The sequence below is a fragment of the Nestor notabilis genome, unplaced genomic scaffold (assembly GCF_000696875.1).
Source record: "Nestor notabilis isolate BGI_N333 unplaced genomic scaffold, ASM69687v1 scaffold28718, whole genome shotgun sequence".
NCBI classification, from domain to species: Eukaryota; Metazoa; Chordata; class Aves; order Psittaciformes; family Psittacidae; genus Nestor; species Nestor notabilis.
This window is the reverse complement of record NW_009941940.1, coordinates 54,735-82,709: the sequence shown is the minus strand read 5'-3', so window position 1 is coordinate 82,709 and position 27,975 is coordinate 54,735. Positions and strand designations below refer to the sequence as shown.

At 36.8% G+C, this 27,975-nt stretch overlaps 1 protein-coding gene across 1 annotated transcript; it reads left to right on the top strand.

Annotated features, from left to right (window-relative positions):
* The first annotated feature begins 1,015 nt into the window (after positions 1 to 1,015).
* On the top strand, positions 1,016 to 23,505 carry KIAA0430 (KIAA0430 ortholog). The gene is made up of 26 exons (XM_010021145.1): positions 1,016 to 1,208; positions 2,717 to 3,382; positions 4,364 to 4,538; positions 5,557 to 5,783; positions 6,688 to 6,805; positions 7,536 to 7,708; positions 8,494 to 8,928; positions 9,460 to 9,629; positions 9,734 to 9,895; positions 10,577 to 10,766; positions 11,468 to 11,646; positions 12,535 to 12,615; positions 12,960 to 13,196; positions 13,954 to 14,073; positions 14,427 to 14,602; positions 14,854 to 15,074; positions 15,797 to 15,939; positions 17,328 to 17,461; positions 17,981 to 18,183; positions 18,651 to 18,878; positions 19,648 to 19,878; positions 19,983 to 20,195; positions 20,960 to 21,020; positions 21,115 to 21,255; positions 22,294 to 22,464; positions 22,983 to 23,505. The coding sequence occupies exons 1-26, from the start codon at positions 1,062 to 1,064 to the stop codon at positions 23,213 to 23,215; spliced, it is 5,235 nt and encodes a 1,744-aa protein (XP_010019447.1). The 5' UTR covers positions 1,016 to 1,061; the 3' UTR covers positions 23,216 to 23,505.
* The last annotated feature ends 4,470 nt before the right edge of the window (positions 23,506 to 27,975 follow it).

The window sequence follows — 27,975 nt, the reverse complement described above, 5'->3', positions numbered from 1 at the left end:
CGGGCCAGGCTGAGCTGGAGGCACCGGGGGAGCGGCGAGCCGCAGAGGGCAGAGCGTGGACGTGTGTGGTGAACATAACTACTAAATGTTTTCAGTTCCCGTTTTAATTCCCCAAGGAATTGGTGCTACCAGACATTTTTTAAAGTGGCATACCCCAGAGCTGTAGAACTTGATTAACTTAGTATTTTATTCAGCATAATTTTGGGGTACTTTAGGTTCCTGTGTATAAATGCTTTTGCTTAAAAAATTTAACTTCTTTTGTGGTTAAAAATAACATGGACAAGTGTAATGCTGTGTGTCCCATGTAAAATTAAATGAAAAAATCCTGAAGGAGCATTTTCTAATGAATGCAGTATATAGTCGGAGGGCAAGAAGATTTCATTTCTAAATACTATAGTTTTTCTGGTGGAGTGTGGCTGGGTCAAGTTGCTTTTCTTCTTTGTGGTTCTGTAAAGCTAAATTGATGCAGTGTGCTGTGGAGTAGCTTGAGAATTAATGGAAGTATTTGTAAGCAATTTTAATAATTTAAGGCTCTGCTTAAATACTAAATGCTGTGTGGTTAATGCAGGTATATATAGTTTTGTTAGCCAGTGGAAAAACAATGAATACGCAGCTTAATTCTTTCAGCTGTGTTCAGTTGCACCTATTTTGTATTTGCTGATGAGCTGTCCTTGAAAACCTACCTTCTGGCTTCTGTTTCTAGAAGAATGCATTGAAAATTTCAGGGAATTATTCGTGTCAGCAGCAGTGCATTTCTGGGACTTTAGGTAATGCCACAGACTTAAGCAGTGTTTTCCTCAGACTACTTCACCTGTGTTGCAAGTCATGAGGAATATTCCTGTACTACATGGGAATAGTCAAGACCATGTTCCATATGCATAATTAAATTTAACATAAATAATGCAGGTTCAGTGATCTAGCAGTAGTAGAATTCATGAGAGAATTTATTCTCTGTCTTACCTTAACCGTTATTTAAAGAATGCATTTTTTTTTTCTTTAGCAGGTGAGAAGAATGAAAGGAAGGAGGGATGAAAGAATGTTGAACCTTTTTATTTGGCTGTATGATGGAAGGAAATAGGACAGAGAACCTCTGCAACAGATCGTTCGGATGGCTTCAGCGACAAGAGAATGATGCAAAACCATGGCTCTGGAAACTTTCTGATTGCTTTTCTGCTGCTGAGAAGTCTTTGCCTTGCAGTGCAAGAACGGTAATTCACTGCTTTACTAGAGGCATAGTTGATATCCTGGTGTAGAGCAGTATAGCTAACTGCAGTCTTATTGCTGACTAAAGGGGGCAAGTGGGGAGGGGAGAAAGAGGAGACAGCAGTTACCGCATTAAGTACAAAATCTACCTGGGAATTTAAGGTCTGTAGTGGTGGTCACAGATCTCATCTGTGTTGGTGAAAGCAGGCAAGTTGCTTTGTTTGACAGGCTCTACTCCTTACAGCTCTGGAGTAATACCACTCACTGCTTAAAAAGTCTGTAAGGCAGCTTCTTGAAAGCTCCTTGAAGTTCTTGCTGGAGAGCAGGGTTAGGGGACTAATCTTTAGTCTTCCAGATTCTTATCAGTTTAGTTTGGAGGCAAATCTAGAAATTTCTGAATTACTATTATATAGTAATTATAGCAATTATGGATACTGTTCTTCATGAATGTCTAATTTTCCCTTGTTTCCATTTCTTTAAATGTTGCTGTTCCGTAACTGTATATAGTTGTATACACTGAAGATGCAAAGTGCTAAGGAATAATACAAGACCATGACTTTTTTGAGCAAGCAAGCTCCAGCTGTTAAGTAACACTCTGTTCAACCTGACTTTCAGCAAAAGACATGAGAGAAACAGATAAGCACATATCCTGTTGTGTTGCTATTCTCATGCATCATGGGCTGGGAAGGCAGCTGCCATAAATTCTGGAATTCAACATCTAAGCAAGTTCAGACAGATTTTTGACAGAGTGTATCTTCATAAGACATAGCATCAGGTAGAGGGAATGGTGTTGAACTTGGGTAATCAGTTATTCATTACTGTGCAGTAGCAAAAGCATTAAATTCAATTTGGAAAGTAAAAGTTGTTCAGAAGTGCTGGCTTACAGCTCTGGAGCAGTGAGTTGCATACAGAGTAGCTCTACTGACCTTGACTGCTTGGGTGCTTCTCATGACTTTGTTTAGTCTTCACCACTGCCATTTGGAAAAAAAGACCCTGTATATCTGTGTATGCCTTTATGTCTGTACATCTTGATATCTTAAATAAGACTAGGCAAAAGGTACTTATGTAGCTGTGAAAATTTAGTATTCTCTGTCTTCTGTTAGTTTATCTAATTGATATAATTTCAAACTTTTTGAAGTCTTAGTCTTTTAATACATTACTTCTAAAACTTTAATACAATTTTAAGGTCTTTATTCAGACTAAAGATTGTTACGTACGTCCACACTGTACGGTTGTTCTTCTTTACAGTGCATCCATCTATTGCAGATTATCTCAGCCTTAGCCTAACAGTGCTTTTAAAATTCGAAAATCCATTGATACCAATATACCTCATGCTGGCACATGTAACTGGCATGTTTCTTTTAATATTTTACATGTTCAGAAGGGTAATAATAATCATAAAGGTAATACTTTTCAAAATGTATCAACAAAATCATAATCTAATAATACGCTTCTTTATACTACAACGTTGGTTTTTAATTCGTCTGAATGTAACTGAGCTTTCATTTTCCAGAAAGATTACATGGAGAACAAGAAAGCTGCTATAGAATTGAAGGATGCTTCATTGCCTCATAATGCTGGCTCTAAACTGTTTCCAGCAGTTCCGCTTCCTGATGTTCATCCTCTTCAGCAACAGCAAATACAGCTTTCACCTGGCCCGAAAGTAAGCTGCTGTGCTCATGGCTCTGACTCTTCTTGTACTCCACAAATGCATTGTGGTGGTGGTGGTAACTTGATTCACCCTGGCACAATATTAGACTCAAAAAGCACTGGGACGATTACTTGTCAAGTAGGGTCAGGATTTGCTTATCAGTCTGCATCTTCACTGAAAGCCCCTTCAACTAGAAGCAATTTGGCAGGCATTGCAAGTGAGTTCCCAGGCATGTGCGTAGAAAACAGTGTATCTTCCTGTCAACATCTTCCCTGTTGTGGAAAACTCCATTTCCAGTCCTGTCATGGTAACATGCACAAACTGCATCAGTATCCAGCCCTTCAGAGCTGCACATCTTCTGGCTATTTTCCTTGTTCTGAATTCACAAGTGGGGCTGCAGGCCACTTGGATGAGCATATTGCACAGTCGGAGCTAACATCACGTGTGTGCGCCAACCCTTTGCACCTAAACATGGCACCTTCAGTTTGTTTAAAGGGCTCTCACTACTGCGGTGACTGCTTGAGCAAGGTTTGTATGCATCACATTTCTCATTCATTAAGTATGGTATATGGCTAATGTTGAAATAATGTTACTTGAGCAAAACACCAGTTTCCACAGGTTGCACCTTGCATCCGCCTAGTTGGTGATGCACAGTCCAAATGTACCAGGTATCCTGAAGTTGATCTCTCTTCTGAGGTAACATTCAGTTTGATAGGAACACTAAAGAGGCTACCACGGTGTTTTAAGTTATGGGTGATCTGTTAATGTATTCAAGCAGAGTTTTGTGTGGATTTGAAAGACAGTTACCTCTTCTTTACAGCTCCAATTAAAATGTTCTCACGAGTTACTACTATGCCACAAGCTAACAAGAGTTAGTATGTACCCTTGGGCAGCTGATCAATAAAAATCCATTTGTAACTCAGGTGAAGTGTCTGATGCTATAAGTTTTGGTTTTTAAATTTTAAATTTTAAAATTTGTGATTTTAAACTTCAGTACCAGCTTGGTACACTTTAGATCTGATAGTTAATGAACTTCAAGCACAATTTTAATTTCAAGTGAAATAATATGCTCAACTTTGCAAGATGTTACATAAACTTCCAAATTTGAGTTTCCAATATAAAAGTGAAATTTTTTCATTTCAATAAACTGAATGGAGAATTTGTTATGTTTGGGATTATGACCACTATCTGGGAGGCGGGAAGAGGGGGGAGGAAGTAATTCAACCTGGTACTCTTCATTGTGATGATTTCACATGTAGGTGATGGCACCTCTTGATGTGCTGAGTTTAATAGTATCTTGTGTCACATTTTGAAATGGAGAGCTAATTATGCTAGGAAAGACTTTAGGATAGAAGCTTCCTTCATGCAGTGATACTGTTAATTAACTTTCTAGAGTGTATCTGAACTTCCATTTGTTGCAGAAGGGAAACTGAGTGTTTCTGGCATGGAACAGTATGTGTTAATATTGTATACTAAATGAACATGTACTTTGAAAAATTGTCCCAACAGCCAACCAGAAACAGCCTAGTTGATGCTGCTAAAATCTGGCCAAATATTCCTCCTCCAAGTGCACAGACTGCACCTGTTCCTATCCCCATATGTAATGGCTGTGGAACCAAAGGAACAGGAAATGAGAAGAGTTTGCTACTGGCAAGCAGCCTTGGAAAATCACCACAGAATTATGGTAAACCACATTTGTTTGAAGCTTCCACTTAGTGATGTCTTCCTTGAATACCATTGTACATGAAGAGTTCTCTTAAATTACACTGTTCTCTGGCAACATGTGTAAAGTCATAGAAGACTAAATAGTAAAAATATACCTGGTTTCTGTTTTGCAAAGTCATAACTTCAATTGACCTGTTTTGACTAAAGAAGTGGTAAATGCTCCATCCCTGGTATTGTTCAAGGCCAGGTTGTACAGTCTTTGGCAACATCGTCTGGTGTGAGGTGTTTCTCCCCATGGCAGGGGAGACTAAATGGTCTTAAAGTCGTTTCCAACCCAACTCAAACCATTCTATGGTTCTGTGATTAACTAGATAACTTACTGTATTGTCTGCATCAAGTTTTGATTTTTTTTCTATTATATTTTTTTTACCATTTTAAGAATAGAAAAATAAAACCTAACAACTTGGAAGCTATTTTTGTTCTTTTGGTGTACAAGGAAGTTATCTTCAGGCATATTTGAAAAGCATTTTCTTAGTCTGTAGTGTCTGTTGTCACTTTATATGCAATACAGGTGTAATGTTTATAATTACAGATGGCTTTTTTTTTTGGTGTTCTTGAAAGGACAGTATTTTGTGAAATAATTACATGCTATTTCTACAGTGTTAGTACTGCTTTTATTACAAAATCATAGCTAGTATGAAAGTTAGAATGGAAGAATAAGAAATTGGGTAGCTTTACTAGCATTTTAAAACCACACCAAGTTTTAGGTTTTTAAGGTGCAACACCCCAATTAAGTGTCCTTACAAAATGCAATTCCAGTAAATTTTGTAAAAGAATAACTAGTCAGTGTATACCCAAACAATTTCTCTTTAAGACTGATGTTTCTTAGATTCCTTAAGAAAATAGAACTGAACTTGCATTCCTGGGCGTGTCGTTCTGTGGAACTTAAAGCTTTCCATGTGCAAAGTTTATAGGATGCTAAGTTTTACATTTTGCTATTTGAGATTAAAGTGGGCTGTGTTGTTAAACCTGTACAGGATCTCCGGAAGTTGCAATAACAGGCCAAGTTCTGGAAAACTTGCCCCCCATTGGAGTCTTCTGGGATATCGAAAACTGCTCAGTACCCACTGGCCGTTCAGCTATAGCAGTTGTACAGAGGATCCGTGAAAAGTTTTTTAAAGGTCACAGAGAGGCAGAATTCATCTGTGTGTGTGACATTAGTAAAGAAAACAAAGAAGTTATTCAGGAGCTGAACAACTGCCAGGTATCATAACAGCATCTACTTGGTGTTCTTGCTTGAGATTTTACGTACTGTGTTAACAGTGATACCTGTTCACTGAAGCTTTATGTTCTGTGGCTTTTAGTGCATGACCTCATTATTAGTTTATGGGTGGGGTCTTTAATGCTGAACTGCCTGGTGCGATACTTTTTAAGAAACTGCATTCCATTGTGTAGATGACTGGTTTAGCTTTGGTTCTAGTGTTCACACAGGATCTTGATTTCATGCAGTAATAAGTGATGGTGATGTTTCTAGTGTTATCCTTCAAATCTGCAGCTATATAATTAACCTAAAAGAACTATGATTCTCTGAATTTGACTTTTTTTTTTTTTACTTAGTGAACACAATATTGATTAGTGAGGACACTTGAAAATTAGTGGTATTGATTGGGGCACCTTTAACACTACATATTTTTCCATCAATGTATTTTGTTTCTTGGTATTTTTTTAGCTTTCTGTGCAAGTTTCTAAGTCAGAGAAAGTCCTTTCCCATCCTCTGAATTGCAGATATAATAAGTTGACAGTTTGTCTGCTTGTGTGAGTTAAAAAGAATTGGTAGCAAGTATTTGCCATGTTTGTCACCCTTCTATTTCAAATGAGAGTTTATGAAATGTTTTTAAGGTATGTAAACTGTGATCTTTAACACAGAACAGCTAAGTCATTCCTAAGACATTACTGAACAGCTAGGGTTGAAGTTCACAGATCATTAGAACAGTTTAAGCTACATACGTGTTATATTTCATGCATGTGTGTATTAATTAATCCAAATAAAAGGTGCATTTGAAAGCTTGTACTTAGGATAATTTAAAAATAAACCCTAAATTTAAGCAAGCATAGTTAACATTCAAGATCAATTTTTTTTTTTAATCATACCTATGTATTTCCCACAGGTGACTGTTGCACACATCAATGCTACAGCAAAGAATGCTGCTGATGACAAACTCCGACAGAGTCTTAGGAGATTTGCTGATACACACACTGCACCTGCCACTGTGGTTCTTGTGTCAAGTAAGTGTTTGTGGTGCTCATCTACAGTGCAGAATTCAGTTCCTCTCTTCAGTAGTATTTCTTGCATAATGGCACTATTCTGATTGCCGAGGGCTGTGTTTAGAATCAGATTTAACTAAATCACTCAAGAATTATTAATAATGTCAGTGGCAGAAAGAGAAAAGTAGGGACAGTAAGATGAGAACTTGGTTTAGTTCAGTCAGCTCTGGAATCTGATGTCTTGTTGAGTGTTAGTAGGTATGTGTGTAAATACTGTCTCAAGTTAGACAGCTTAAGCAGGAACCTGAAAAAGTAAACCTCCTGAGTCTTCCATATGGTAGTCTTGTCAAAATGCTTTGAGCAAAATGTATTTGATTTGATTTTTATTCTTGTAGCAGCATACTGTACAGTTGCATATGCAAGCCACTCAACTGTTTAATTGCTGTGTGTTGCTTTGGGCTTCTACCTAAAGTTAAACAAATGTTTTCTCCAAATATACAGTGCCAGTCAAATGCCTTGCTGATAAATAGCTGAAGTTGCTATTAAAAGGAGGCCTGTGTCTGAATGCTAACTGTTCATTTAAATTATGTTTCCTGAGGAGCCTCATAGCTGTTGGTGCTTTTTTTTACTGGAAGTGTTCAGTGATAAATAGAACTTGTCAAGTGAAACCTGGGGTTTTGCTTGTTCAGTCTGGTATTTTTTTAGCTTTTTCACGTTTCCTTATCTATTTTTTAATTTTTTTTTTCTCCAGCGGATGTAAACTTTGCTTTAGAACTCAGTGACCTGAGACACAGACATGGCTTCCGGATAATTTTGGTACATAAAAACCAAGCTTCAGAAGCACTTTTACGTCATGCTCATGAACTTATTTGTTTTGAAGAATTCATTTCAGACTTACCACCAAGGTTACCGCTGAAAATGCCGGTAAGGGTTTTTAATCCTTAATGCGACAGATGCTTCACAGTGTCAACTTCCTTTCTCCTCCCATCCTCTCCTTCCCCCCCCAGTTTAGGGAGAGAGCAGGCTGAAATTACTTGTGTGTTTTTTATGGTGAGACATTGCTGCATATTTGACCATTGTGTTTCAGTTACTGCCATGTGAATGTATGCTTTCTGCTTTAAGACTGAAAGAATAAAATAGAGAAGTAATTAACTAAAGTAAAATAGCAAGGTCACATTCTTATCACGAAATTTCTATCAAATGATCTATCTAGCATACCTTTCACTGGCAGAAAGTCAGGGTAAGAACTTGGCTGTGCATTAAGGCAACTCTGTGATGCTTTCTTAACAGTTTAGAGAATGACTGTCTTATTGTATTCTTGGTTTTTTTGTTTTCCTGATAATTCCCTCTGGAGTTGCTGTGTTGTCTTTGCACAGCACTCACAGCCTTTTCTTTCTCTGAAGTAACTTCCTGAACTGTGTTCACATGCATATGTGGAATTCATGGGTCACAAACAGTGACGCCTTCTTTTCCGGAGACTCAGTCAAGCATTGATCAGGGACTTTGCAGTCTCTTTTAACTTTAAATTCTATTGGAAAAGGAAGTTTGGTATAAGAGTTTTCCAAACAAACTGAATGCTGCAAAAAGAATGACTTGGCAGAAGGAGGGAGTGAGGGTGAGGGTATCACCAGAATCAATGTAAAAATACTGGGTTTGAACAAGAGGGTACTCTGAGATAATCAAATTAAAATCTTGCTCTCTTTAAACAGGCATGCCATACGCTATTATATGTATATAATCTGCCAGCAAACAGAGACAGCAAAAGTGTTAGTAATAGACTCAGGCGTTTGTCAGACAACTGTGGTGGGAAGGTGCTGAGCATTTCTGGAAGCAGTGCAATTCTCCGGTTTTTAAATCAAGAAAGTGCTGAACGGGCTCAGAAACGAATGGAAAATGAAGATGTATTTGGTAACAGGATTGTAGTGTCTTTTACTCCCAAAAACAAAGAAGTGAATGAAACAAAAAGTTCTGGCTTTGTTGGAACTGAGAAAGTGAAGTCTCCCAAGAAAATTAACAAGAACACAAAGCTGTGCCTCCTCAACAAAGACTCGAGTGATCAGTCTTCTGGTACCAAAGGCTCTGCTGGAAGAGGTTTCCAGATTCATGGATCTGTCACCAAACCCACAAATGTTAAAAGTTTACAGGTATTGTTCTACCTTGTTTAGTTCTTTTCCTTATGTTCTGAGGGTTGCTTTTGTTACAGCTTTATTGTGAACTTGTCAGTTCTGTTTAATAAGTGACTGACGTATAGTGACATTACTGAATGAGAGTTGTATTTAGCTGCTTGGAAAACAGATAAATGAATTTGAAAGTTGGGGTTTTTTACCCCTGTCTGACACCTTTTCTCAATTTGGAAATACTGCTGGTACTAATTGAGTCTCTAATCCTAGACCAGTTTTGACTTTTTTGTTGGTGTTGAATATGACATATAGAGGGATCCACCTTTCTAGTTTTAAGGAAAACTAGGGTAGCTTTACATTGTAGCAAAAATACTTCAACTGCGTGATGGTTTATGGTATTTGTTACAAAAAATCAAATATTCCTGCTTATGAAGTGCCAGTGAAAATGCTGTTGAAGGAAAAAAAATGTCAGTTAACGAAGGTTCCATTACGAGGAAAGCTTCTGTTAAGGAATGTCTGGTACTTTTATGCTGACCTTTCATCTTTTTCATATAGGAGTTGTGCCATCTTGAATCAAAGACCATCAGCAGAAATACAGAAAACCAACAAGAACGTTTAAGAGAACAAATTCCTTCTCCTCAGAGTAATTCTAATGCAGCAACTCCTGTCTCTCTGGCAACCAAAAAAAGTGGAATGGGAGAAACATCCTGTAAAAGTAGTCAGAAGTATGTTTAAAAATAAGACATCAATGTTAGCTACATTTTTTTTTTTTTAATGTGAATTCTGCAATATAATGTATTTTCTTTTTCTTATATATATTTGTACATAGAAAAGAGACCTCCGCTTCCAGGAGCGTTACCAATTCTCCTGTAGATAAAAAAGATAAAGATGAAACTGTATTTCAGGTCAGCTATCCCTCTGCTTTCAGTAAGTTGACAGCCTCAAGACAACTCAGTCCTTTACTCACGTCTCAGAGTTGCTGGTCATCTCGGTAAGTGTCTGTCTTATTTGGGAGGTGAAGTCTCACTTCACCAATATATATATTGATTATTGCTGCATATGGAGTTGTGTATGCTGAGCACATTAATACTGATTTATGTGGAGGCAAAAGGAAGCTGATGGTGCTGCATAACAGCCAACAGAGGGTAGATGTAAATACAAGATGGGGTGAACTCTCTTTCAGAAACATACTGTGTGGCAGTTGTTTTCTGGAGACTTTAGTGTTTGCTGGAAATTTTTAAAAAACTTCTGAAGACTCCAGAGGTATTAGAGGCATCTTACTTCTCTTAACTTCAGGGCTTTTGACATTCCCAGCAGATATTTATCTGAGCCTTTTAAGTTCTTGTAGACTTAAATACCTGACCTTTGCTAATTATTAATATCACGTAAATGAGTTTGACTTGTTTATGTCTTAGTAAGAAAGTAGAAGACTAAGTGCCAAGTATATTATTGGGTGATTTTTGAAATGTAGCATGAACTATTTCCTTTCTCTTTGTAGGAAGTATTTATCTTATCTGCGTTTTGGTTGTGGTGGAATTTTTGCCCGCACATATGTAGTAGAAAATACCTTGAAAGTGCTGTTTGTGCACTTGACATATGTCTTTTTTCTGAGTAATTTTGAGATGTGTGTATCAGAATTGTAATAGCTCATAAACGTTTTTGTTTTACCCAGGAGTATGTCTCCAAACCTCTCAAATAGATCATCTCCACTCACATTTAATGTAGTAAATCATACTGCTGGTATAGACTGCCCTGAGCCCTTTGCGAATGGTGCAGACATTCAAGTCAGCAATATAGATTACAGATTGTCCAGAAAAGAGTTGCAGCAAAATTTACAAGAAATTTTCTCAAGACATGGCAAGGTAAAAGCTAATGTACCTTTATTAAATCTGTTTTTTAGTGCTTTGTGTGATTATGGACGTGTTTGTGGTCTAGCTACCTAGAGTAGGTGTGGAAATCTATTGAAACATGACTTTTAAACGTTGTTAAAAGGAAATATTGTATTTTTCCTTTAAAGAGACCAGATCATTACTTATACTAGGTTCTTAATTTGCATATGGTCTTCATAAATCTGGTATTCTGAAGGTTCTTTTATATACAGTTAAGTGGTTTTATTAGTCATGCAGGGGAGAGACTTGTGCTTTAGCTGCACAATATTTTTAAGCTGTAAAGCTGAATTCCTAATGTCAGTTTAAAAATTGCAGTAAAAGTTGAGTTTGTTTTGAATCGTAAGTCATCAAAACGAACATGAAGATTGAGAATATGTAGAAAGCAACTATGCAAAGAGAAGGAGCTTCTGCAGCAGTCCTATTTGATCTGTAGATGACATTCTTCTGGCATAGTCTTCTATGTGGGAAGATGATGCTTGTGTTAAAGGAATAGCATGGCCTTACCTTGTCCAAGGCTTATTGCACTTTGCTTTTGTCATGTCCTGTTGGCCATGGTTCCTCATACTGAGCTTCATTTTGCATTGTATTTGTCTCTTGGCCAAAACTCTGTACTACCCATGTGTGTCTTGCCTTGGATTAATATTCTGTGATAAATGTGTTTTTCTTCCTTTCAGGTAAAATCTATAGAGCTCAGTCCTCATACAGACTACCAGTTGAAGGCTATAGTTCAGATGGAAAATCTGCGAGAAGCAATCGGTGCTGTCAACCTTCTTCACAGATACCAAATTGGTGGTAAAAGGATCCAGGTCTCATTAACAACAGGAGCTGCTAGTAAATCACTTGCTCTACTTAGGTAATAAGCGCTATGGCATCTTAATTGTTCTAGCATGTATTTAGTAACTGAGAGATGATACAAAAGACTGAGCAAAGCAATGACAGAGAAATAAAATCTGTCTTATGACCTGATGAATATGTTAAATACAACTAGGCTACTTTTCAGGTTAGTATTTTTACACTGCTTATATTTTAAGTTGCATCTGAAGAGACTAGATCTATGTTTAATAGTTAAACAGTTTTACCACTATTTGTTCATAACACTGACATACCTTGATGGCTCTGTGCAGCTGAGTTAAGATTACACTTGGCTTCTTTACTTCTTTCCTCCAAGAAAATGCATATGAATTTTCTTTCTGAGAATGGGATACGCAGTTTAGATGCTATCGGTGTGTTTGATCTCCATTTTCTATATGGAAGATGATAGAACCAGAGTGCTGATGCTAATGAGAATATGAATATTTTCTGTTTCAACTTCCTTACTGAAAGAAAGCATTAGGAAAAAGTTATCTTAACCTTTTCACAGAATGCTCCAGTGAAAATAGTGTTTGGAGTGTAGAGTGTTGCTACAACTTAATTTCATTCTCGCCTTTTAGGTTATGCCTCTGACCAGGCTGGTAACTTCTAATGCTGCAGCTTTAATATTGCATTTTATAGATGCTAGAAATCTTACTACTACCCGTGAAAGGTGCAACTCCTTCAGAGTTAATGAATTAGCAGAAATGTTACTACTTGCACTCCCCTGATCTGAAGTGTTAGCTTTTGTAGTGCTGGGATGGAAGGGAATGCTATTTTTCCTGTTACGTTTATAATTTGCGAAATGCATCTGTAAATATTTCACCGGTTTGGGCTAGAGACTAATACTAGCAGATTAATTTGTGTTAATGTTACAAAACTTGTTTTATAGCTCAGAAACGATGTCCATTCTGCAGGATGCACCTGCTTGTTGCTTGCCTGTGTTCAAATTCACAGAAATCTATGAAAAAAAGTAAGTTGGTCTTTTTCCTCTAGGACTTACAAAAAGAAGCTGATCTTGCATGATTGTTTTCAGTGAATTAGAGAGTAACAGAATGGAGTGTTACGAGTTTTTGTGGTCAGATGTTGCAGCATATTACTATCCAGAGGCAATGACTGTAATACTGGCCTTTCTTAGAGGGTTATGTTTTCAGTGTTTTACTTAGTTTTGTGTATTGGGATGAATAGATTTAGTTACCTTAACATATTGCATAGAATAGTTTCTAGCAGAGTCCTGTTTCTTAAAAAAAAAAAAATAAAATGCGGATTACAGCATTCTGTGTGTTATTAATGTGTATTTCATGTCTTGTCTTCTAGATTTGGGCATAAGTTAGTTGTATCAGACTTATATAAGCTAACAGATACTGTGGCAATCCGTGACCAAGGAAATGGGCGGCTGGTGTGCCTGCTACCCAGCAGCCAAGCCCGGCAGAGTCCTTTGGGATCTTCACAGTCACATGATGGTTCATCAGCAAACTGTAGTCCTATAATATTTGAAGAGTTGGAATATCACGAGCCTGTTTGTAAGCAGCATTGCCTGAATAAAGACTTTATGTAAGCTGTGTATAAAATACTATAAAATCTTACAAAATGTTTGAACAGTATTTAGCTCTTCCAGGTATATTAAAGTTAAGGTATATGCATTTGTATAGTGTGCTCCAGTCACTGTTTATGTTTACCAGACTAAGGCAGGAAATAGTTACATGGCACATCGAATTTTCTAGGTAGTCCTCATGGGTCAGTCTGTTCAGGTAAGATTATTGTATTCTAGTACAGCTGCCAAGATTGAATACTACTTAAGCAGAATCTGAAAGGGACACTACCTTCTAGTTTTATAGGAAGGTTATACATATTAGAGATTTCTATTAGCCTGAATTATGTTATTATGTAATTATAGTTGGAACTGATTTTAATTTGTCCTCTAGCTACATGTAGTACGAGGTTGAAGATTTTCTGGTTTTTGTTTTATTCAACAGCAGGCAGCTTGTGCTGCTAGAGCAGTTATTAAGTGTTCACTGTTAACTGCCTGGTATGTGCTGCAAAACTTTAATTTTAAAATTTTAATCTAATGATGATAAAAATGTGGTATTCTGACATTGCTTACCTTCTGGAAATTCACTGTAGCTGTATTTTTGTGAAGAAGAAATGATGCAACTTGCTAGTGACTGTATTAGTGGTATTGTCACCTAGTAGGAATGTATCATATGTGTGTAGTATAATGTTTACTGTGGGTGTGTATGTGAGCACAGGCATACTATTCTAAAGCCATGTGTAGAATGAGCATGTAAACTTCAACCTCTTGTTTTTACAGCGAGCGTGAGTTTGATCCAGATTCTTACAAAATTCCTTTTGTGATTCTGTCTCTGAAGACATTTGCTCCCCAAGTTCACAGTCTTCTACAGACACATGAGGGTACTGTGCCTTTACTAAGGTAGTGTTTTAATTTTGGCTTTTAGTGTAGGGGTGGGTAGGTTAAAGATTTAAAACTTTATTGATGGCTGTTGTAATGCTCTGAAATTACCTGTTGTATAAAACCTCCAGTTCTTATGTAAGGTGGTATCTTTTGTAACAAATAAGTGCCTATGAAATTACTACTTTTTGAATTCTTACTGAGCAGAGAAGACACATGTTTTTAAAATGTGCATTTTATGAAGACTTCTGTAATGTGCTAGTAAGCTGCTGAAGCTTCTTGCTTAGGAAGTGTCTCAAAAGAATGATATTTTTAGGACAATTGTTAGTGATAGAGTATAATGGAAGCTTTTTTTTTTTTTTCCTCTTCTAAAGTTTTCCTGATTGTTATATGTCAGAGTTCAATGACCTTGAAATGGTGTCAGAAGGCCAGGGTGGTGTTCCTTTAGAACATCTCATTACCTGTGTTCCTGGGGTTAACATTGCGACTGCCCAAAATGGAATTAAAGTTATTAAATGGATACATAACAAACCACCACCTCCTACTACAGGTAAATATTTCTATTTAAAATTTTCTCTGAATTAATATTTATACTAAAAAAAAAATGAGTAGCATAAAGTAAACATCTTGTATAACTGTTGAACTTTTTATAAAGAGAAACTTTTAGCCTGAATGTTTGTTCTTGGGTTTGTTTTGGGGCTTTTTTTCTCCTGTGTTATAAAGTGCAGTGTTTAGTGGAAGAGAATATTAGTGAAAGGTTCAGTCATGATTTTTTTATTTTTTTTATTTTTTTTATTTTAGATCCTTGGCTTCTGCGTTCTAAGAGCCCTGTAGGTAATCCACAGCTTATTCAGTTCAGTAGAGAAGTGATAGATCTACTTAAAAGCCAACCGTCGTGCGTCATACCTGTCAGTAAATTCATCCCAACATACCATCATCACTTTGCAAAACAATGCCGTGTGTCTAACTATGGGTTTTCTAAACTAATGGAGCTGCTAGAAGCAGTGCCTCATGTACTGCAAGTGAGTTACATGGCACTGTTCCTTTTTAACTTGGGGAATTGTATCTTCAACTGTCTGAATTACTGGTTGGTATTGTGTAATAGGTGCTATGCCTAGTTTGCCTTGAAAGAGGTGGTTAACTGATCCGTGGGGTGTGAATGTTCTCTTTTTTTGAGATGTTTCTGTTTTGTTGTTTTTATTGTCCCCACCCTTCAAAACAACTTCTAGGGAAATTAACTCTTTGTTCCAGAGGCTTAGATTAGATAAAGTTTGAACCTGCTTTTAGCCTCTGGCTAGTGCTTGGATAAAAGGTTTTAATTGTGCTGTTCATTGTAAGAACAGAGCAAAGGCTGAGTGCTGGTAAGGTAGGCCATGACGTGTAGCCTATGGCGTGAAGGACTGCTGTGTGAAACAAGTGATGTAGCCTTGTGTTACAAGAAGAGAAACACTGTTGTCACATTAACTTTCTACTTTGAACACGAGCTGGTTGCAGAATTTTGAAATAACCAGTAGAAATGTGCAGCAATTGCAGTAACACTCCTGGGGGAAGGACTTCTGCATTTCTTGATGTTACATGCCGTAGTACAGAAAGCACATGGCTTCATGAGGCTGCCTTTCCAAACACTGTCTGTATTATATCCTTTATTTCTAGCCTACCTATACTAGAACTAGCTTCTAAATATCTTGTAAAATAATTTACTGAGGATGTTAGATGTGAGTGATCAAATAAAATTTTCTTGCAGATTCTTGGTATGGGTTCCAAACGCTTGTTAACTCTAACACACAGAGCTCAAGTGAAGCGCTTTACTCAAGACTTACTGAAGCTTCTCAAATCCCAGGCCAGTAAGCAAGTTATTGTAAGGGAGTTCTTACAGGCTTATCACTGGTAAGTTATCTTTAATGACACAAGAACAACTGTGAAAGGCATGACTTTATTGCTTCCTTTAGTGCTAGGTTTATTTAGCTTTATTGGAGTTTGAAATGGGTTATTGTATTTCATTAGTTCTCTTTTGAAGCTATGACTGTGAGGTTGGAGTTAAGTGAGCAGGTAATGGCACAGTAACATGAACAGTAAAAGGAAAATTTAGTGTGAGGCTTTCTTTAGAGGGAAAAACAAAATAGCAATTGTCAATAGATACTCTTACTTCTTTAACTGGGTTTAGTAATATCACAAAAATTAGGAGTAATGCTTATCTTGCTATTGCCAGGAAAAACATGCTGTTCTGGCATGGTAAAAAATGGGTGGTATGTGTTTGGGTGTTTGGGTTTGTCTTTAAGAACCAAGAACCATGTTTCCCTTAAGAAGGTAGAAAGTAGTACTGAATGTGCTTTGAAACCATAGCATCTTAGTGCTACATGTGGTCTACCTTTGCATGTGTGCTGTTTCGCTACCTGTGTCACACCCCTTTTTGGGAATGCGCATTTCTACTTACATTTCCACTGTTGGCAAGAATATATTATTAGTTGTTTCTAAGTCTGCTAAATGTTTATCTTCATTGTAGTCAGCTCTGGCTGTTTGTTGAATAAGAATATATATAAAGTGTTCTTGCTTCTCAGAGGTTCCTGTCAGGGAATATGGGGAGAGTAAAATACCTTTTAATATGCTTAATATGGTGCTTCCCAGGGAATGGTCTCTGCCTCCTCTTGAGACCTGAACTTGTTCAAGAAGAGAGCGTATGTCTAACTATTAAGCAAATACAGAGTGTTGGAAGTGTAGACATATGGAGCTGTTTAACATAATTACGTTTTCTTAAATCACTTAAGTAATATTTTTCAAGCTCAGGTTTTAATATTATCGCTTACCATGACTAGTTTGAGGTTTCTATTGGTTGATACATACAGCTTTTTCTTCCAGTGCCATGTGAACCGTCAGTGTATTACCAGCTTCTACACTGGAGGGTGACTGAGCATTGGAATAGGTTGCCCAGAGAGGTCATGGAATCTCCTTCTCTGAAGATAGTCATGGCATAAGCTGGACACAATCCTGAGCTCTAAGTGACTCTGCTTGAGCAGGGAAGTCAGACTAGATGACCTCCAGTGTTCCCTTCAAACCTCAACCATTCTGTGATTATGTATCTTATTTTTCTTTGATCATTTGAATTAAGAATATTCTTCCTCTTTGTTTCAAATGTTAGTGTTGTTTCCAATATGAATATTACAGGTTTTCTAGGATTTGAGATGTATTCTCTCAATTTACGTATTTGCTTTTTGAGTGGTTTTGGCCTACACAGCATGCGTTAATGCTTGTGTTATAAATTTTCCTAAAACTTTCAGGTGTTTTTCTAAGGACTGGGATGTTACTGAGTATGGAGTGTGTGAACTGGCTGATATTATATCAGAAATTCCAGATACAACCATCTGTTTGTCACAGCAAGACAATGAAATGGTAATTTGTATTCCGAAAAGAGGTATGTCCATGTACGTTGTCATTACTGTTGCCAAATAAATTGTTGCTTGACTATTTTAAAAGTCTACTAACTCAAGTATATAGGAGTAATTTGAATTTTTTTGATAATTGTGTTTCTACCTCCATAACTAAGTTATGAACTTCTAGCAAATAAAGAATTTGCTGTCCTTGGAATGCTTGCAATGGAACAGATATGAAAGAAGGTGACAAAACACATAATATAATAGTACTACTTCCACATGTAGTTAAACTTTCTGTGGAATGGTCAGAGACTGGGCTGGTTCCATGCATTAAGAAAACACCAACATACTTGGCTATTTAAGATCTCCCAAAGTGCTGATCACCTGGTTATTTTGGACATCAAATGCATAAGCTTAGTCAAGGTCTTTGGTGGTAAAAGAAAATTACTTAGTGTGTTACGCGATTAAGCTGAAAATCAATCACCGTATTTTCTTACTGCGTTCTGCTGCATTTTATAATTGTATTGGTACATTGCTTTTGTCTTGTTTTTTAATTTTAGAACGTACACAAGAAGAAATTGAAAGAACCAAATGGTTTTCTAAAGAGGTGGTAGACTTACTGCGCCATCAACCCCATTTTCGAATGCCCTTCAATAAATTTATTCCTTCCTATCATCACCACTTTGGTCGCCAGTGCAAACTTGCTTACTATGGTTTTACAAAACTAGTTGAACTCTTTGAAGCCATACCAGATGTCTTACAGGTAAGTTCCAAAATCTTAAGCTGTACTAAAGTTTTTTTCTGACATCTGTACAACTGTTTCAGCAGGGGTTATATTTCTCATTAACTTTACTGGAAGTTGTAAGTTGTGCACCTGTAATGGTAGACAGCTGTATTGAAGAAAGTCTTTGATACAGACTAAGTTTGCTAGCAAATTCAAGTTCTCTAAGCTGTATTACATTAACAAAGTTCAGTGCACCAAAATGAGAGCTAATTTTCATTAAAGTTGTTAAACTTGCTTAAAAAAAAGTGGATAACTATTTAATGGCCTATGTTGTTGTATTTCAGAAATTAGATAGTTTTATTTGCAATATAGATATCTTTTGAAGTAGCTAAGCCCTGTTGCATAGCAAATGAATGCATGCAAGCACTGAATTTTAATTGCAGATTATACTTCTTTGATACAGATTAGGTAAATCACTTTAACAAAGACTATTTTCTATTTTGTAGGTATTGGAATGCGGGGAGGAGAAAATTCTCACCCTTACAGAGGTGGAACAAGTCAAAGCAGTTTCTGCCCAGTTTGTTAAACTGCTGCGGTCTCAAAAGGACAACTGCCTCATGATGAGTGATGTACTGATAGAGTACCGCAAAACATTTGGATACACACTGCGTCTTCATGACTATGATGTTAGCTCAGTTCCAGCTTTAATGCAAAAACTCTGTCATGTTGTAAAGGTAATGTTTTATCTTTGTAGTTTATCCCTCTAAAAGGTATGTAATGTTAAGGAATTACCTGTCTCAGGCTATAGGCCTCGGTGTGCTTAGTATTTTACTCTATAAACGATATTTCAGTAAGTTGAGGGGGAAATCCCAAAGGGATTTTAAATATAGCTCCTATATTCCTATGATGTTCTCTTTGTTCTTTTGTAACCTTTCAACTTTCTCCGGGAAAGCTCATGCTTGGTCAGCAGGAGTAGTAAAAGATTGTAGTATAGTACTTAATTTAACAGTAGAAATTGTTGACTTCTGTGTAAAAGCAATCATTTTCTGATAACCAAGTAGTTACCAGTCTCTAATGTTTTATTTTTAGTGTATGTTCCTAACTTTTTTTTAATCTATAGTTTGAGGCTTTGACTCTGAATGTAAATACATAGATGGTCTTATATGTCAGTGGAAAAGTTACATTAATTGGTTCAGTTGCTCCAGTTCTTTTAATTTAGCAGCTGGTGTTCAGGCTGGAGTTCTGTTAGGTCCAGCTGGCTTGGAATGAAGACTAAGATTGTATCTAATCATGTGAATGAATGGCTCCTCAGCTTTTGCACATTTAAAATAAATTTTTCCATGTAATAAGTTTTTTATCCTGTGTACTTTTGGCTAGGGGACTATCAAATGCTGGTATGTAGTATCAGGTACAGCTATGCTCAAGCAAAACTCTAGCTACACAACTTATTTATAAATTAAGCTCTTCCCTGTCCCTAACTTGATTTCCAATTCATTTTTCTAGGTTGTTGACACAGAGTCTGGCAAGCAAATTCAGTTGTTAAATAGAAAATCTCTGCGAACTCTTACTGCCCAATTGCTAGTCTTGTTGATGTCCTGGGATGGAACGTCCTTTCTGTCTGTGGAACAGCTGAAACAGCATTATGAAACAACCCATAGTACTTCACTTAATCCATGTGAATATGGATTTATGACCTTAACTGAACTCCTGAAGAGTCTGCCTTACTTGGTTGAGGTATGTAAGCTTTTTTTCCTTTCTGGTGTTTCACACTCTGAAAAGGTATCGTGACTAGAGGATATAGAAGTATGCACTCTAATTCTCCTTTCTTTTCCTGATAGGTTTTTACCAATGGTGCAGAAGAAGAATATGTGAAGCTTACAAATCTGTATGTGTTTGCAAAGAATGTAAGGTCCTTACTTCACACTTACCATTATCAGCAGATTTTTCTTCACGAATTCCCAGTAGCATATAGCAAATACACGGGAGAAGTGCTGCAACCTAAAGCATATGGATGCAATAATTTAGAAGAGCTCTTAGGAGCAATTCCACAGGTGTGAAGATTTCCATTTTGGCCAGTTACATTGAGATTTTTGCATAGAGTAAAAATAGTTACACCTTTTGTGATTTCTCTTGATTGGTGTGAGTTACTGGAATCGTTTCCTTCTCCAAGGATGCTTATACCACTTGTATTTTTCATAGCTTCTGAGAAATCTGGACTGTGTAATAAGAAAAGGAAAAATATTTTTTACATGTTTTGCTCAACTTTTGCTGAAGAACTCTTCATGGTGAGGCTGCAATTCATCAATTGAGTTAGTTGATTTCTGTCTTGAATGAACAACTGTACCATACTGAAGCTTCATTTTGAATCAGGGCAATAATCTACCCTGGTTTTAGGAATGAAGAGTTGAGACCTCATCAGAAGTGTCACAGAGGAATTTTGCTGTGGCGTTTTCTTATCAACCACATGTCCAAAGTGCCCTGGGATAATTTACCCAGTTTGTGGCTAAAGCCTTCCTTTAAGTAAAATGATCTTTCCGGAGAGTGACAAAATAGAGTTTTCTAACTCTGTTTAAACGAAGAGTCTTGTTAATAAATAGTGCACTTTCTAGCCTGATAGTTTGCCTTTGGCATCAATTATTTTGAGGCAAAGCTTTTACTTGTGTGGTGTAATACAAATTAGTAATGTGATATAGTCTGTTTTAGAAATAGTGGCAGTGCAAAGCTAGATAAAAGGCAGTGAGTAAGCTGCTTTAGACTTTGAGCTTAATCTGTGTGATGATGTTTAATTCTGATTATTTTTTTTTTTCCTCTATAGGTGGTTTGGATTAAAGGACATGGCCATAAGAGAATTGTGGTACTAAAGAATGATATGAAAAGTAAGCCATTTAAATTTTGAGCAGTATCTTAGTTTCCTTTTTTCTTTAAGAGGTGACTTGAGTAAATGAACCAAATGAACTTGCCTTTTTGTAGCTTGTTTTAGCTCACCTAGTTTTACCCCTGCTGATCATGCGGATGATCATGGAAATCAACTTGCTGACAATAATGAACATATTATGGAGACCCCAGAATCTACTTCATCAATGGAACCAAGTCTAGGAGCACCTAGCAATGGTAATGCAAAATTAATTTATGCAAGAAATTCTTTTCTTCAGGGAAATAAACAGAATAATCAAAGCAGCATAGGGAAAGCTGTCTTAGTCTGAACTTCTGTAGAAATGCTTTATGGCCTGAAAGCTGTTGAACTTCATCCAAAGCATAGTTAGGTATGTGTCCTCTTGGCAAGGGCATTTCTTGTCCTCAGCTGTCTGTGTTTGTATGTATATACATAGCTGCTAGAATACCATCTCCTGTGGACTTTAGTGGAAATCCAAGTCTGTAAGTGTAAAGCTACTGAGCAGAGATGGTCAGTAGCGGCTTCTGCTAGAAATATCTTGTATCATGATGAGAATATAGTGCTTTCCTGTTTTATGTTGGTTTTGTGGTGTTAATTGTTTGAAAGTAATGGCAATCCTGTTGGTAGAAATCCGTCCCCAAACAAAAGTAACTGGGAAATGGTGACCTCGTATCTTGCTGTGGTCTCCAATTCTTTTACTACCTGCAGGTTGTAGAACTTGTGGAATGGTTCTTGAGTTACTATTTCAGAAGTCTGGGCGTGTCCTTTCTACTAAGGCCAAGTCACTTTATTTTGAAACTTTTAGCTTAATTTTCACATTTAAATGTGTTAGATGGCACATAAATAGTGATAGGATATTGGTGTGTCTGCAGAGGAGTTGTCTGATGACTGGCCCTTCTCTGGTAAAGCCTTTTCCTGTAGGACTTGTTTCCTCAGCTCTTCTATTAGTCAAGTTTGGCAAATACCAGATCTTACTATAGGAGTAAAACAAGCAGACAAGCAGTAGGCATAACATATACTATTGCTTTGTCTGCTGCACTGTACTTAGTTACATGCTTTTAATCCAGAAACATAACTCTTGAATGAATCTGAGGTAGGTTAGCATTAATTACATTAGTTTGATATTAATATTTCAAATGAAGCACAGTTCTCTCATCCTCAGAACTGCACCTGAAGACTTTACATTTACCAGCTGTGAAACAGTGACACCTTCACACCCTGCAGATACTTTGAAGGATGTTCCCTTGTTTTTGTAGCTTCTAATCAAACTGAGCAAGAACTTCTTTGCCTCACAAATACATCTCCCGTTGACCTTTTGTGTGAGCCAGTTCCTTCCTGCCTACCATCCCCACAACTGAGACCTGATCCAGTGGTTCTTGAGTCTGCAGACCTCATTCAGTTTGAGGAACGCCCTGCATCTCTGTCTGGTAAGAGTTTGCTTGCCTATGTTGTGTTACTTATGAATTACAACTCATAAAATTTGGAAAATGAACCATTTGGTTGATGCTTTATTACGTAAAGTTCTATTTAAATACGTATCTGTGTGTATATATATTGAACAATGTGATGTGTTGAAAATGCAGGTGGCTTCCATCAGAAACTGGGTACTGACTGTAAGTACCCTACTTTGATTCTCTGGGGTGAATTTTAAAAGGATGTTGCATTTTGCCAACCTGTAGCAACCTTTTTTACCACATTAGTTTCATAGTGCTTTTTTGAGCACTGAGTGACTTGATATGTGAGAATTAAATTCAGTCTTCTAAGTAGTACATCATGCAGACAGAGCCAGAAGCAGACATCATATCAGCTGCAGAGATGAACATGACATGCCTTCTGGCTTCAGATCAAGCTGACAAGTTCTTTTAAAATATTTCATAGCTTATTACCAGAGAAATATTCTTTATTTCAGAGCCATCAGTAAGTTAAATTTTCTTACTTATTTTAGAGATTATGATTTTAACTGAAGAAGAAAAACGGAGAATTGTTACCACAGCCGAAGACAACCTGACCTCTGGATCTGTGGTCTCTACTGCCACAGAGAATGCTTCAGTGCCTCCCTGTCAGTCCTCTGAAACACAAATAAACAAGGTAGTAATGGACAGTCCAGCCAAAAAGCAACACAAAAACAAGGTGAAATTGGCAGCAAACTTTTCACTTGCACCTGTAACCAAGCTTTAACTCTTCAGTGTGAAAGACTCGTTATCTATGGACTCTGCACAAATAAAGCTTTTTGCTAGCCCTTATGTATTTTAATGAAAGGCCTAGAATTAATTTGTATTTAATGTATTCTGTGAAGATTTTGTTCCTTTTACACTGAACACAGCTATCAGCAGAGCAGATTTTTTCTATTATTTTGAAAAAAATTCTGGTATTCATTAAATTATTCTTAAATTTTACAGTTTTTCATAAATGCGTGTTCAGTAAAAGCAGAATATTAATTCAAGTAAAATGGAACAGATTTTATTTTCTTGAAGCCTTGTTGGTGGTGTAATCATACATGTAGCATTTATATTCTATAGGCTGTTGCTTACTGGTATTGTTTCAGACAGTATTAATAAAATGCATGATCTGTCTTTCAAAAGCCTGTTGAGAAATTGTAACTCACTGACCTGAAATGACAAGAGTGAGGGAGCTGATTGTCCTTCAGAAACTTGTTCTCTGACCTTTCAGATGACTTGTAACTGCTTTGGAAATTCTTTTGTCTAAAGATGTCTGTAGAAGATTATGTGGATTTTTTGTAAAACTTGTTTTAAGTGTTTTCTGTAGCTTTCAGTTCCGTTTAGGAGCTTTCTAGGACATTGATGCTTTAAGCTTCCCTTTTTATATTTAGTTCCAGTCTGGCATGGATTTGGTTAAGGAAAAGACTGTCTTGGTGTCATGAGTTTGATACACACACATTTTATTGTGTCTAGAAATGAAGTTAGGAAGATTCTGATATTTCTGAAATATGCATTCAATGCATAAATCACAGATAATGGAGCAGGTCTTATTTAAATATGTTTTGTGATAGAAGGTATTGATGCTATTTCCACCTGTAAGGAAAGTTCTAACTACATGTGGAAATGCTAAGGTTGTTCTGCTTAACCTTGTTTTCTATTTTTAAGCATGTTCAGTAAATAGGAAGCTTATTCTTTGATGTGTGCTCTCTTTAGCTGTGTCTGCTTTTATTCTAAAACTTGCTCCTAGCGTTGGAAGCTTTTTTTCAACTTGTGGTACCTTGTGTTGGCTTTTGAAAGGGAACAGCTTTGGAAGAGATGTTAAGTCAGTGGATGACCTTAACTCTAGTTAGTAGAAATATCCAGTGTATGAGACTTTATACCCATTCTGGGTAACAATGGCATTTACAATGGGGTTGTATTTGCCAGGCAGCAAATAAATTGCTTGAGGTATTGAAATAACCTATACTAGAGGCTTTCCACTGGCCAACTGAATATTGTTTTAGGTGGATTCTATTGTAATATACAAGAGATGGAACATGGGCTCTAATTTCTCAGCCAGCCACAAGAAATGCCACTGAATAATGGCTATAGGCAGAATTTTAGTAGTCAGATTTTGTTATAAAATCTTTTAAACTTAGGCAAGTATTATCAGTAGTGAACTTATAGCCATTGTGAATGCAGAGAAACACTTGGAAGTTTTTCTGAGCATTATGGCACAGTATTTTGAGTCCTTTAATAAACCTCTACAGACATACTGCTATAGAAAGAGAAATTGAGATGTAAGCTTTTTTTGGAATGGTTTTAATGAGTCAAATGCGGCAACATCTGCTTTCACCTTAAGTTTGATAAGGTTAACTGATCAGTCTAGGTCTTTGTTTTAGAAGAGCATGCACTGGAGAAAAGACCAACCTGAAATTACATTTTCGTGACATGCAGCTACAAGTCATCTGGAATTCTAAGGAAAACCTTTTGCTTCAGAGGAGAATATGGTATTTGTCAGAGTGAGTGTGGTAGTTATACCGTTTATGGAGGTCAGCATAACTCTTCTGGATTCACATGTGATTCTGATGAAATTGCTGTTTGAAAGTAATAGAATAATACTTTTGAGAAGTTGTGTTCATAGTGTAACAAAATAGCTAATTGAATTGCAATATATTTTTTTACCCAAAGGGTTAAATGAATGATGTGACTTAGATTTAAAAGCATTACGACCATGAAATTCTTTAATTTAACACTGAAATGTACTACTTCAGATTCATGTCTGTTTGGAAAAAAAAAAAAAGTCACTGAAGCCCTCAACTTATGCACTGTTTTTTTTTCTTGGAATGGGAGGGAGAAGAAAGAATTCTTTTTTTAGCTGTCTACTTTGTTTGGACACTTTCTTTTGTGGCTCAAGTGCTGTTTTGTGTGTTGGGACCAAACAGTTGTGTCAATAAAATTTTCAAGCAAGCCTAACTCTTGTCGTTGTCTAAAGACCTGCAAAAAACCTGTCCTAGAATCCTTAACTTGATGTGTCATGTTGAGTTTAATTATCCAGACAGAGGAGAGAGCTAAACTTTGGGATTTAGTAAAGACTAGTTTTTGCAGTTCAGCTGGTAGCAGATGTACTCAGTATCGCTTCATACAGCATAATGTTTAGGATTTGTTTTAGAAAGAAACTGTGCTGTTTATCAGACTAAAGAGAAAAATGGAGAAAGGAGTGTAAATGGAACAGGTTTGAAGTGTTCCTCCTGAGTTCTAGTCTCACTTTGAAATGTGAAAATTTATGTGAATAATGTCATATGGAGTGTTACTGTGCAATAAAGTTAACAAATCACTTCTGAGTTAAATAGCCTTGTTTTCCAGCTTATTGAAGACCGTAATTATCCAGGAATGAGTCTGGCAGGCAAGTTTCTTTTGCAGCTTCACTAGAGTGCTTTGAACTTCAGAATAATTAAAAAAATAATCTGCAACTGAATGGGACTGTTCTCTCATCTCACACCTTTTATGGACAAAAGTAAAGAGCTGATGAGCTGCTCCTGACTTTCTCTGTCTCTTTTCACTGAACAGTTCCGTTAAGTGAGAATAGTCTACTAGAGTAAATGTCAGACCTGCTGCAGGTAAGCATTCACTTGACCTTGCAGAGTACTTGTTCAGTAAACAGTTTTAAAGTAACTACCTAATCTTGTTTAACAGAAAACTCTCCATAAATGGTGTAACAAATAACCACTCTTCAAGAGGAGGGGCAGGCAATTTATAAGAACTTCCTATAGCATCTCAAGCAACACCACAAACCGTATAATCACCACTGTGTAATTTCATTCTTTTCCGTAGTTCTGAATGTTTTAAGCATGCATGAGTAAAATTCTTCACAAGCACCTGGTGTGTGATTACCTTCAAAAGGTGAGTTTGATTTTTTTTTTTTAATATTCTTTTATTTGCTGCAAGCATTCCCACTGCTTTTGTTCTCATTTCCTGTTAAACCATCTGTTTAAATTGGCAGTTTAAAGTCATGATGGAAACAACTGGATTTTTTTTTCACCTCAAATTTAATACAGCTTGTTTAGTCTGCCATAATGTAACAGGATAGAGTGTAATTGCATGGTGTGAACTATGGTTTAATTCCTATTTCTATTACCTTTAATTAAAAAAAAAAAAATAGCAGGAGAGACTTGGGCATAATGCCAGAGAAGGGCATTAGGGAAGTCATGTACTTAGCTGACATTTCAGGTGTAATGTAGAGTAATGCTGATAAGAAGCATGACTGACTAAGAACAGAGAACATCAGGCTGTTTCTTAACCTTTTGAAGTTTCTGAACAGGGGAGCTGATAAAAGGCTTTTCCTTTGGACAAAGGAATGCTTTTGGGTGTGAAAAAGAAAGTAAGTGAGCAGCCTTCCTTATAGGATAGGCTGAGGGCTTTGGCCACAAAGGACAGATTGCTTTCTGTGTTCTAGACAGTCTCAGGATTTTGCCAGGGAAGGAAAAACTGCTTAGAGAAAAAAAATATGGCCTGGCTTCACTTTGCTTAGATAGCTGTTAACAGAAAGCAAGCAACTGAAAGATGAGTGTTAGGAAGCCTGCTTATCAGTCTAGGATGTAACCCTTCCTTTTAATCCTGTCACTTAATTTCTTGCCTCTGACACTTGAAATGTATTGTGTCTTTGCAGCTAACCTTTTTTTACCATTTGAATATTGAATCTTTTTTTGTGCCTTTGAAAACTAGAGTTTGAAAACCTCTAAATGACTTCTCAATCACAGCTTTACCTTGATACCTCTTCAGTCTGTGTGGCAATAGAAAGTCAGATGCTGAGGTACTTTACAGTCAGCATTTTATTAATGTATAGTGTGATCTCTTACAGTGAGTGTGTCCTATGGAACAATTGGGATACCTAGAGATCTTTCTGGTATTTTCCTACAGTTATCTGGTATTTGTTCAGAGGACAAGGTACAATGCCTCTAGATGATCTTTTAAGGTCCCTTCCAGCCCAAAACATTCTGTGATACTCTTCCAGCATGCATTGCTTCTAATGTAGTATTCCTTCTTGTAGCAACTGTTCTGTGTTTAATATTACACAGATAAAATCAGAAAAAATATTAATTCAAGTGATTATTAAAATGGTTTGTAGTGCTATACATATACTACAGGAAATGTATTGATACAGTGAATGCCATTTTACAGGGAATTTGAGATGCCCCTTCAAGGTATTTATGAGCATTTTCTGTACAGTAAAAAAGGCTTCTCTAGGATAGATCAGTTTTAAGGCCTCTTTTAGATGTTCCACTAGTCCTATCTCGCTCTCAGCTGCCTTCTGTCTAGAATAGATGACTAAGAAAGAGATTTTGTTTGGGTTTTTTTTTGCTAATAGCCACTGACAGTTTTGCATTTGTTTTCCCTAAGCATTTAAACAGTTTAGTGACAGGCTTGACAGAAGAAGCCTGACCATGCTGGTTGCTCTGAAAGGGGAAGTTGTTTGAAGTGCGTTTGAGGGCATCTCAGATGTATTAGGACAGGATTCTT